This window comes from Plectropomus leopardus, chromosome 11 (assembly GCF_008729295.1).
Source record: "Plectropomus leopardus isolate mb chromosome 11, YSFRI_Pleo_2.0, whole genome shotgun sequence".
Classification (NCBI taxonomy): Eukaryota; Metazoa; Chordata; class Actinopteri; order Perciformes; family Serranidae; genus Plectropomus; species Plectropomus leopardus.
Genome location: NC_056473.1, coordinates 3,681,206 through 3,693,709, shown reverse-complemented (window position 1 = coordinate 3,693,709; position 12,504 = coordinate 3,681,206). Strand labels below are relative to the sequence as shown.

General features: G+C 39.7%; 1 protein-coding gene across 1 annotated transcript; it reads right to left on the bottom strand.

Moving 5' to 3' along the window:
- Positions 1-985: 985 nt before the first annotated feature.
- On the bottom strand, positions 986-12,504 carry znf592 (zinc finger protein 592). The gene is made up of 9 exons (XM_042496257.1): positions 12,347-12,504; positions 9,656-11,850; positions 7,737-7,915; positions 7,480-7,653; positions 7,232-7,391; positions 6,332-6,592; positions 4,805-4,917; positions 4,487-4,628; positions 986-4,375 (listed from the first exon to the last, which is right to left on the bottom strand). Exons 2-9 carry the CDS (start codon positions 11,828-11,830, stop codon positions 3,875-3,877), a joined length of 3,705 nt encoding a protein of 1,234 aa, XP_042352191.1. The 5' UTR covers positions 11,831-11,850; positions 12,347-12,504; the 3' UTR covers positions 986-3,874.

The following is a 12,504-nucleotide window of genomic DNA, read 5'->3' as shown; positions in this document are numbered from 1 at the left end:
GAGACTCAAGAAAAACAAAAAAAGGAAAAAAACAGTCACACCACAGCCACCACCCTACTCTGATAAAAAACAGTCCCTTACTTACTATTGTGTAAAAGGACTTTAATAGAAATAAAACACAATTACTTCAATTACTGTATTTACTTTTTTATTTAAAAAAGAAAGAATATTTCAACAAAAATGTGAAACCAGCAAGATAAAAAGGCTGACAGCTGGTGTCTTTCAGTACTAGTTCATTTATTAACAGGTAGCACTAACACATTATGGTTAGGTTAAAAAAAATGGAGCCAAGAACAAAGCAGTGCAGACTGGCACCACACTGTTTTGTACAATATAACATATCACATTAAAAAAATGCCAACATATTCATTTTTTCAGGAGATGATTGTAAATCTCTTCATCAGTCGGATTTCATATTGTTACAATGTTGGTTGAAATGTTCTTCACGCAGAATCCCCTCCTCCTCTAAAGAATGGAAAAAAAATCATCAGTTGCACTTGATGAATTTTAATAATAATAATAATAATAATAACAATCTTACATGTCTAATGCTTGTTTCCTTTGTGTTTGTTTAGCAGTTTTCAACATCTGAAGCAGTGCCTGCATTGTGTCCACTGGGTGCAGAGGACTAACAGCTCTGACTTCAGTCGGAGTATTTACATCTTCAAATGCAGACTTCATATAGGAACTATCCACAACACTTTTCTTGCCCATGAAATGCCCTTAACACAAAATACAATAATATAAACCATCAAAATTATACAATAAATAATTTCTAAAAAGTACAAAAACACATCATTTTGCAGTTTAATTTCTCTTACCTGTCGCCCACAGATTCCCTCTCGGATTCACCTTGATCTTTGAAACTTTATTTCTCAGCTCCGTCAAATCGAGAGTCATTGAAGAAGTCATGGCAATGTATGAAACAAGAATGAAGGAAGACAGAAATCCGGCTCTGCAGATCTTTGTCAAAGTGCCTTTCATTCCTCAAACGTGTTTCGTGCAGATTTGAGGCAGGTTAATTAAAATCCCCTTTGCTCTTGTGTTACTTCGGTAGCAGGCAGTTATACTCAGATAGGACGGGCTTAATATTCTAATGGCATGAAGTCACTCGTCTGTGGTTGCTTTCTTATTGGATGAATGACAGTGCCTCGTGTTATTCTGAGTTGCGGTGACAACTGACCTCAGTGCAAAACCACTAATAATCACACCCAAATACCATCAATCACCTCCCACCCCCACATCCTTTCATACAGACGCATGTCTTCAACACAAGACAAAACACAAAGCAGATGTATAATTAAATGCACCAATTTATTTGTAAGTATGTTGACGTAAACAATACAGCAAGGCACGTGGGCCACTGCATGCTGAATAGATGTAATGGCTTAAGAAATACTGTGAATCCAGGGTTCACTGGCTACTGTATGTACACAGGTTACCTACCTATACAAGTCCTCCCTGTACACAGTATCAAAAGTACAAACGTCTTTCAACGAGCGTTATAAAAGAACATGTCATTCTTTTCAGCCTCTGCAGTCAAACAGCTGCAGTGTGGTAAATTAAGGATTTCAGACTACAGAGAAATACAGAGCTCCTATAGCACTTAAATACAAAAGTTCACTTGCCAGTTAAGTCAATATGACCATATAGCCTTAATATAATTCCCAAAATAATTTATAAAATTCAATAATGTGGGATAATACACATTTTTTAAACCTTTTTTTCTTTTTTTACATTGCACTGAGATTACCTTCAACTCCTCAAAGTCTTTCATCGTAAAACAATCACTGCCATTAACCATGGAGGTAGGAACTGTCGTGTTCAATACATAACAAGAGGCGCTGCTTCACAATCCAGAACGTGCGAACAAGAAGTACCCAACATAATGAGCACTGATCTGAGAAATGTCTTTCCTCTGGAGCCATAATGGATCTGACCAACTCCTCTGATCCTACTAGTATTATTATCACAGGTCCTCGTTTTTAGAACACTATCTCCAATACACCACCAAAACTTCACTTTCACGCCTGCTCTGGATTATCCAAAACAATGTACCCTGATTTGACATTACATTGACTGTTCACTTGCCTGAAAATACATTTCTGGCAATTTGAGGTATTTTCAAAACTACTGCACCACACATCCAATACCTCTCCACGTTTGCCCTTGAAGGGGAACTTTGGTATTTTTCAACATGAACCCTATTTTTCCACGTTTTTGTGTCTAAGTGACAAACTGAGACAGCAATTTTTGAAATTGTTCTAGTAATGTGACAATGCGCTGCAGCCCAGAGAGGCAAAAACAGGCAGCAATGTAACCACTCAGGGTAATTGTGCACTGTCAATGTAAGTCAACCGTAAGTGCTTATTTTTGCCACTGAGGGGCTCTAATAGTTATTCTAAGTGTCTAACATTATTGAAAGGATCCCCACATAGGTGGACCTTTTTGACTAAGAGTAAGATCCTTTTGGTAAAACCAGAAACAGCCTCAAAATCACTGTAGCCACACACCCCTGACTCCATTTAAATAAACAGTTATTTTATCATTGTAAAACACACTTCAAAGTAAACAGAAACAAAGTAAAACTCACACAAGTCTTCTTGGTTTGTCTTTCCACTGTTGCATCAATCACCAACTCTGGTTTAATTGAAGTTCACCATTAATTCACCCCGTCAGAGGTGAAAATAAGCTCCTCTATATATGCTAAAATTACTTGTTACTTAAATTGAGTCTGGTCGTTTTGCTGCTAGCAATTTCAGGGTTGTTGTTGGTTAATTAAAAGGATCTTCCTCTTTAACAAAAAGGTCTATCTGTGAAGAGATCAATTCCATAATGTTGTCACACACTTCAAGTAATAATGTGAGTTTGTCAGTGGCAAAAACAAGCACTTCATGTGGACATAAACTGACGATGCACAGATGCTTCAAGTGGTTATGTTGCAACCTATTACACACATACTGGATAAAAAAACAGTCTCCTTTTGTTACTTAGACATTGTGAAAACATGTTAAAAAAAGGTAAAAAAAATACTGAAGTTACCCTTTAACACTCATTCACAAAAGGAAAGAAAATTCATTAAGAAAAAAAGACAAAAGAAGGCCAGAACTGGGACAACACATGCACCCACAAATCGAATAATAAACACAGAGACAAAAGCATTGCAAAATGCTAAAATAGTCAAGAGAAAGTCTTGCTTTGAAGTGTAGCCTAACCTCAGTGGGCTTTGCCAAACAAGACAACTTGCACGTATTCTTTCTCACTGGACAGTTTACAAATAACTTCCAAGAACGCAGGAATACGGCTCTAAATGAATACTGAGCTATACTGTTTTGTGATACATGGTGGCTAAACATTCTAGCTTTGTACTGCAAATTAATTGCAACACAGTTATGTCATAAAAAACGCAACCTGAAGCCCTTTCAGGTAATAGTGTGTTGCATTAAATACTTCAGACAAAATTCAAGCAATTAAAATAAATGCTGAATATAAAAAGGCAAACATCCACCTCTTTAATCAATCAGACCTCGACACTAACAGACATTCCTGAGTCTCCTGTCAGAGTGGATGGAACATTTTGGGGGAAAGAAAAATAAAAAGCTTCAGCTGTAATATGTGCAGTTACGTCTGAAAGGCAAAATGAATATATTACCAACATGCAAAGTTAAATAAAAATAATTGAAAAATATTAATTTCCCCTCTCATTTGTGAAAATACTCTTCCTTAATAAATGTTAAGGATCTGCTTGAATATACTGCACGGCCTCTGAATAATAAAAAAGAAAGGCCCAAACACTTCCATGCAGACCATCGAGCCTCCGCTGTTACTGTCATGTGAAAACTAACAACATTAAAGCAGCTTTAAAGAGGTCTTACTACCGGAGAGAGACTGCTTGCGTCTGAGAGTGCGTGCTCAGTTTTAAATTACAGTCTGACGTCTTGTCACAGTTCAGACTCGCTGGATCTCCTGCCTGTGAGGGCTCAGGTTCATTTAGCTCCGGTAACAAGTCACTGACCTCATCTGTATCTGCTAATGTGACTGGCTGATTAACCTGCTGCTTCTCTCTCACCTCCGTCCCGTCCTCTTCTCTCTCACCGTCTTCGGGATCTTTCACTTTGTGCACAATGAAAAGATGTCTGTTGAGAGACAGCACGGATGTGAAACACAGGCCGCAGTGAAGGCACTGAGGAGTGTTTTCATCAGTTTTATGCTGTGGTATATGCTGCTGGAACTGGGCGCTGTCGTCTGTGACAAAGCCGCACTTTGAACAGCGGAACTGAGTTTTCTGACGTTTCGCTGGAGGAGCCTTGAGACCAGAAGTGCGATCCTGGCCCGCCTCCTGTGTGTCCACAGGAGGTCTTCCTACGAAAAGTCCCTGCAATTCATCAAGACATCACATATTTTAAAATGACAGCTTGTAAGACTCATAACATGTGCATTTGTGCCTGCAGTTGTTGTTTGTGTTAAAAAGAAAATGAATACGTACCTTGCCCAGACACTTTTTGGATTCCTGGATGGCTGTTTTCGGCATTTGGCCAAGATCAGGATTTTTGATTCCATGCATTAGACTGATGTGATTCTTTAACATCACACTCGAAGTGAATATCTTCTTTGTATCTGTGCAATACCTAAAACAACAAAAAAAAAAAAATTAAAATAATTTTTGTCGCTGTGCTGTTTTCCTGATTTCAGCTGTTGGGAGAGAACTGTGAGACAACTAATACTAACTGCAGTCCAGATTCATGTGGTCCACTTAGGACTGAAATAGCAGTGGCTTGTTCATTTTCAGAGCTAACAATCTTACCAGCAAGTGTAAATTCTCTTTTTTCCACCGTGGTCATTACGAACATGTCGTCTCAAGCTGATTGAAGAGTTGAAAGACTGCTCACAGTGTCGACATGGATACTTCTTCACTGACTGTTGTAGGGAAAAAAAAAAAAAGATTTTGTAGTAAAAGTTTCCTCAAAGGTCATCATGAACTTCTAATGAGTTCACAATCCACACAAAGTAACCATTAAGACATTATTACTTTCTGACTAATGAAGTAATTACTAGATTCCCAGGATTCACATTAAACATTTTAAATGTGCGGCACTCAGCTGCAGTTAAACGTGAGAACATATAGCTGAGAATTACCAATAACACAACACTCTTTACTCTAGCAAAACTCTTTATGCTATAACCCAAAATTCACACCTGAATCAAGACTTAACAGAGTGTAACTATCAAGATATTAATAAACTGAAGACTATTTTTTAAAAAATATTCCTTGTGGATCATAAACCCTTAAATATAAAAATGACTCATTAACACTGGTCATGAAATGTAAATGTTACGGTGCTTTTTAACAGGAAAAGTGCCCTCCTGTTTACTTGTGCTTGTTTACGGGAAAGTCTTAGCCGGTCCAGTATGGCGGTGATGCTGACCTATCACAGCAGCCCGCTGCTTTTAAAGCCTGCTTCAATACTACACACACTCATATCACTCTATTTTCAAAAAATTACTTGTCTTTATATTTCCAGCACTTGAAGCAAAATACGTACCATTCCATTCATATCTATGTATGCATTTACAGCTTTGTCTGTACATTTAAAAAATCTCTAAGTACTTGCAAATCTGAATACAGATTTGGAGATATTTTTTCACACATTTGCAAATGTGATTACACACACACTGATTCTGAATACACATGTGCAGATACCTTTGTATGTTGTTAGATATATGATATAGATATATTTTTACACATATACAAATCTGTACAGAGATCAGACACAGAGATTAACAGTTACATAACTCTGCACATTTGTAAATAGTTCTGCACTAGTTCTGCTACAATAATGGCCCCATATGAATTCATTAGACAATTTCAATAGTGGCGCTTCAATTTTTAGTATTGGAATCTGGACACATCTAAATGTGTCTTTGAGCTAACTTAAGCTGCAGCAGAGTAAGCGTCCCCCATTTCACCCTGAGGCAGTCATTTATGTTTTGGTTGAACACATATACCTGTACATCCCAGCATATGGGGAATTTATTATCTCTAAAATATACAAAAATAGAATCTGCACACTAGATGATGCTCCCACGAATATTTATTACCTCCATGTGTGATGTTTTGGGTCTAAGCCTTTCTTCAGACAGCTGAGTGTCTGGAGAAGGGCTTCGGCCCAAAACACCACAAGTGGAGGTAATAAACATTCATGGGAGCATCATCTAGTGTGCAGAATTTATTTTTCTATCTTCTTTGGTTCTGTGCAGCTTCTAGTATTTATCTGCTTTGGGATGTGTGCGCTGCAAGAATTTTTTTCTGCATGCATTTATCATCTGTCACCTTTCCGTGGTTGGTCTTCATATGAGAAACATAGGAGTCTCGCTCAGGGAAACACTGGAGACACTCCCCACACGTCCAGCCGGTGGGCTTCACACCAGGTCTTTTGTCCTGCTCAACCCTTTTTCTTGGACTATCTGTGTGTTTAACAGGGCTGTGACTCTTCTGTTGTTGGACAGACTGAGCATCCTGGTACCAGTCAGGGTTGTCTGTCTGTTTGCTGTTGTCCTCTGCCTCTGCTGTCAAGTTTCCTACATGAACACTCTGCACAACAGAAAAGGCAACCATATATGAGATCTTGTCCTCTCTTTTGTGCTAATGATCGGGTTCTAAAGGTCACAATTGTTTTATAGTTTACACACTTTACACACTCAGCATGTTATCCATATTATAATTTAAATTTTCACATACTAGTAGTAATTTTCTATTCCTGTATTTCTTACATTTATATTTTTACACACATATTCAGCATACAATGCATACCTTATTTTTTTAAAAAAATATTTAGATATTTCCATAATGTGCTAATTGTTTACTACTGCATTTTTATTTTTCTTATTTATATTTTATATACCTGTGCTTGTGCTTCTTTCTGCTTGAGATAATTCTCTATGCGGGCATCAGAGTAACTGTAATTAAGTATTTCTGATTCTGATAATACAAAGTACTCATCATTTATGCAACATTACTCTTCTTCTCTTTTGCTAATGTGGTGAAACAACAAGACACACTTCACAGTGTTGTTGGACAACTTGACCTCGTGTTGCTTTCTCTGCATCATGTGCATGATTTTGTACATTACCTCATGTGACAAAATCTAACATTGCACAACAGCTTGCAAGATGTTTACTTAAAACTGACACACACACACACATCTCTAAAAAAATACAAACCAGGGCTAACCTTGACATGTTGCATTAACAGCTGCTTTTGTGGAAAGACCGAGTTGCATTCTGGACACTTGAATACAGACGTAACACGCTTGTTGGCATTCTGATGGAAATGCTGAAACAGTAACTGCTTTTTCTTGAAAATCGTCTCACACGAGCACTTAAAGATTAACCTGCAAAAAGAAAGTGAAAAATGTTTAAATTAACTGTCAAAAGAGAGGTAGGCTACAACATTTAACAGGTCTCCAGGTGTTGACTTACACAGGGGATATTTTGCTGGTGTTGTGTTTATTTTTTAAATGCACTTCACAGCCGTCAGAGGTCTTGAAGGCAACTGGACAGATGGAGCACTTATAGAAGACATCACAGTGTCTTTCCTCAATGTGAGTTTTTTGTCCTTGAAGGGTCTTGAAAACCATATCGCAGTGAAGGCATCTGGAAGAAAAGAAAACACAATGTCACTTTTTTCTAACACCGTACTGTCTTATGAGGTCTGCGTTTTATTGTTGCTTACTTACTTGTACCACGCCTTGCGAGCGTAGTGCAGACAGTTTTCCTTGACGTGCTTCTGTATGTCTGCAGAGCGGCTCAGGGCACCGCACTCAGGACAACAGTACGGAGACTTGTGTGCATGAATGCGTTGGTGAGCTTTGAAGCTGCACTTGTTGGGTAATAACATGGAGCACACCTTACACATCTGTTGGGACAAATGAAAAAAATGTCAAAAAACAGATAGATTTAAGACTTTAAAAAAGATTCTTTAATGCCACTGGAAATTAAATGCAAGTTGGTTATTTTACAATAACCAAAATTAACCCTTTAACACCTGGATTAACATCAGTTTTTGTGTGCTGCAATCAATTGCATTTTACCATCTTATTAAGAGATTATTAAGATTATTTTTGGGGCATTTTCCCTTTATTTATACAACAGCTGAAGAGAGACAAGAAAGGTGGGAGAGCGAGGGGGGCTTGACATGCAGCAAAGGGCCACAGGCCAGACTCAAACCCAGGCTGCTGCAGAGGCCTCAGGCATGGCGCACACTCTGCCAGGTGAACTAGAGGTCGCCCCATTTTACCAGCATTTTAACCTCTGAAACCTGAGAAAATTTGTTTGATTTCTGTCAAAGACACGGGAAAAAATATAATGAGCAACTTGGCAAGAAATGTCCCACAAACTGCAAAAAAAGTAAAAGGTGACAAGAAAATGTTCTGAATATTAGCTAGGGGGGAATATTAGATAGGATAAAAATAAGATGGAAAAATGTTCAGAAAGCTATCTTTATAGTTCTCTTAACCCTATAAAACCTGGACAAATTGGTTTGATTTATTTCAAAAACATGGTGTTAAGATAATAGGCAACTTCACAAGAACTGAACAAGAAATTATCAGAAAGCTTACATTGAAATTCCCTTAAAATACACACACAAAAAAGGCAAAAAGCAAAAGAAAATACCCCAAAACTGTGCTGAAAATTATTTTTATTTTTTAAATGTATACTTTTTCTATGGCATAATTTTAAATATAAAATTATTGTAACTATACAGTTTTTCCAGACATTTTTCTCTAAATATCCCTCCCTACCCCACCTTATTGTGTCCGCTATTTTTATGGTGGTTTTCTTGTCACTCTTTACTGGTTTCTTGAATTTATTTTTTTTAACCCTGTTTTACTCATGTTTCAAGGGGTTAAAGGGAAAAAATATGAGCTGAAATCAAGTATTTAGGGTAAAGGACAATTTTGCAAAATGTTTTTCTGTAACATAAAACATCTTCATCTCATTGCACAGCTTAGGAGTAAAACAGAACTGGGAAATATCTGACATATGACGGGGAGTTCTATGTGTTTTGTGTTTCTCATTCTGCATGTGGGATTCCACTGCCTTCATCCACATCATGCCAAGTTTGAAAAAGTTTTTCATAAAATACAGTTTCAACGATGCCTCAAAAGCTTGGTTAAATAACATTTTTTCATATAATTTCCATTTCCCCATTGTGCAGGGTGCAGTGCTAGATTGCTAGCAGACAGTAGATGCTCTGCTCTGAGCATCCCAGCCAGAAACAAACTTTGAGTGTTGTTGGTTCCACTACCCTGATCTGCGTCACATTAATGAGCAGGTAAACCAATTTTATTCATATTTAACAGTGTAAAGTCCAAGAAAACGATAAATAAACTACCTAACTCAGACATCTTAGCATTTTAAGACAAATCAAAAAATTGATTTATGACATTTTAATACCAATTAAGGCATTGTTTTTAGATAAATTAATTCACTGCCTTATAAGACTTTTTAAAGATCTGCAGGAACCCTGTAAATATTTATTTCTTCAGTAGGAATGAATGTGATTGCGGTGCCACAAACAGGGGTTTCATTAAACTGCTGACAATAACAACAAATCTTTTAAATATTCTAATAACTCAATAACACATCTACTCACGAGTCCTTCCACATCTTCAGAAGGCCTCTGGTAATGGCCTGCTAAAGCTTTGTAGTCAGACATCTGCTTGTTACACTCCAGGCATCTGAGCCGGTGACGGATGGCATTGTCTGGATAGAGGGGCAGGACAGGCTGGCTTTTAAGGGAGGATGAGGTGGAGTCCAGGTTCACAGCACTCAGTGGTACAAACATTTGCTCCTCTGCTATGGGTTTCATGTGGAGCTGAGTGCACTGCATCACCATGCCATTGTTCTTGTGCTCCCGTGCATGCGCCAACAAGGCACACTTGTTGAAAAACACCATCGTCTTAGCGCAGTGCGTACACCCAACTTCAATGTGAACGCTCCTCCTGCTGTAATGATACGCAAGACTCCTCTCCACCCCGAAAGAATCGCCGCACTCGAGGCAGCAGTATCCGCGTGGTGGGAGGTTGATATTGCTCTCTGGAGGGGGGGTCAGGTTGGGCACATATGTAGGCACGGGGTTGGCATTGTTCAACAGTCTGTTTAAGGTTCCTGCTGCTGTGTTGGGAATGTATGTGCAAGGATAAGGGCTGGCTGTTTTCACCTGATGCACCAGTGGGACGGTGCTGTACACCGTGGAGGAGAGTGTGTGTTGGCTCTGTTGGTGGGACGTGGAGCGTGCAGCAACTGAGGCGGCAACACTGTGAGGGACCAGGTTCAGACTAGCTAAGTGCATTGCTTTTGGGAGGAAGTTGGTGCTGGTTGTGTGGCCTATCGTGGCTGATCCTCTCTTTGGTTTCTGCCCCTGATGTGCAGCAGATCTTTTGACAGGACCACTAGTGTTATGGAACACTGCTGCGGACTGCGTCATGCCCGGCCTCCTGGAGTTAACCTCTGGTTTGTTGCGTGAAACTTTCGGTGAAGCTGCAGTAGCAGGGGCACCTTTAGTTTGGGCTCCAACAATACTATCAACACTTTGAGACGGATGGGGAGACATGTTACAGTAGGAATCTTCACTAATCATGCTCTGTGATGGGGAGGATTCGTATGCAGAATGAACTTCATCTGTTTCTGAATCAGGCAGCACACTGGTCACTGTGCGCTTGATCTGCCCAGATGTGGTTTTAATGGTTTTAATTCGGACCCTGGGTATAGCAGGGGGTGACCCTGTTGCCACAGCAGGGGATGCTTTGCCACTACTATCACTGCAGATGCTTATGGGACTATCTGAGGGTTTCATTAACCGTTTTACAGCTTCAAGTGGGCTTCGTGGAGACATAGGCACGTTGGGGTTTGCTTTAAAGCAGTCATTCTGAACTGCTGATGGCTCTCTGGGATTAATCTGCTCACTGGGATCTTTCCTAGAATTAAGAGCCACCAGAGCCTCGAGGCAAGAAGATATTTTAGATTTGACATGTGGATAAGAAGTGGGAACGTCCATTGTGGTTCCTGAATTGCAGTTGGTCTCAAAGTCTGGGCTGGGAGGGGGGAGTGTACTGTGTATTCTCTGTGTTTTATCAATTCTGTTACCGGCACAGATGTCAGTGGACTCCTCATTTATCCTACTTTCCTCTATGCTCCTCTGAGTGTTTTTGGGAATATCAGAGTCCTTTGGACAGTCGTCAAACAGGCTGAGGTCCAATTTTTTTGGATTGTCTGGGATTATAGGTTCCACCAAATCTAAAGCTTCTGGGAAACAGGGTCTTTCTTGTTTTGGATGCATGTCATCCCTACTACACTGAGTGTCTTCAGACTCAGGACTGGAGATGGGACTAAAATGAGAAAGAGACTGTGAAAATATTGGTGCTCCATCAGGCTTGTGTTGAATTGGCGCCTTCCCAAGAAGCTCTCTCGGACTCTCTCCATTCAAAGCGGAAACAAATGATTTGGAAAAGTCAGCGTTGGGTGTCTCAACTGAGTCAATGGAGGTCTCTTGTCCCCTGAATCCATTTTGCAATGCTGGCTCAAAACCTTCCAACGACTCCTGTCGACTTGTGTTTTTCACAATAACACTTACAGCAGGGATATCTGCTGTTGTGACAGCTTGGTTACTCAATAAACTGTCATCCAGACATATCCCCGTGTGCTTCAGCTGACTCTCAGTCTCCTCATGACTCCCTTGGATGGGCTCTTTGGCATCCAACCCTGTGGCATCTGGGATGTCAAAGGCAGCCAGGAGATCATCAAAATCTGGGGTTTTCATGTCACCCATGGCAGCACAGTCTCGTACACCTACGAAAACACATACACAGTTAGCTTGACATCTTATTTTTCACTGGGCACTGCAGGCATGGTTTAACGAGCTGTTGGCACTATAAGAAATGGATGTTATCCAATTTGAATAATGTTTTGCAAGCTCTGTAAGATCTTCTATGCTAACGTTAGCCTTAGCAAACAAGCTAATCGTTAACTTGAATTCGTCTTTGTGTATGCAGCTATATTTCACACCAAAGCATGCACTGACACATACATATAGGAGAACAGACACATTCAAAACAAGCTACAAGGCGTCACTAAATATAAAGTCCTTCATAAACCGAACCGAATTAAACATGTTTTGTTGATAACGTAGCTAGCACAGAAGCAAGCTAACAAGATAGTCAGCGAGCCAAGCTACATAGCGGAGCAAAGCCAGTCGGTTAGCACTCTAGCTTAGCAACCTGCTATCGCGTAAATCATCTCGCCAAGCTCCTAAACTCGTCATTTATCAATGCAGAGGGGCACTCACCATTTGACCCGGCTATGTTTTACAGCTCTACTAGATTAGCTATAAATCCAGTTTACTGTGGGCGCTAAATGTAAGCCAGCTAGGTTTGACTGTGGTAGGGTTTCATTGCTAAGCTACAGGCTAACAGCGTTAACTTCGTTTTCCTTTTGCTTCAGCTG

Excerpts from the sequence above, each read along its gene's own strand:
- znf592 (XM_042496257.1), bottom strand. The coding sequence starts at position 11,830 with ATGGGTGACATGAAAACCCCAGATTTTGATGATCTCCTGGCTGCCTTT. Across the intron at positions 7,392-7,479 it reads ACCAGCAAAATATCCCCTGT|GTTAATCTTTAAGTGCTCGT; the intron begins GTAAGTCAACAC and ends TTCTTTTTGCAG. Across the intron at positions 6,593-7,231 it reads TGTTAATGCAACATGTCAAG|AGTGTTCATGTAGGAAACTT; the intron begins GTTAGCCCTGGT and ends TCTGTTGTGCAG.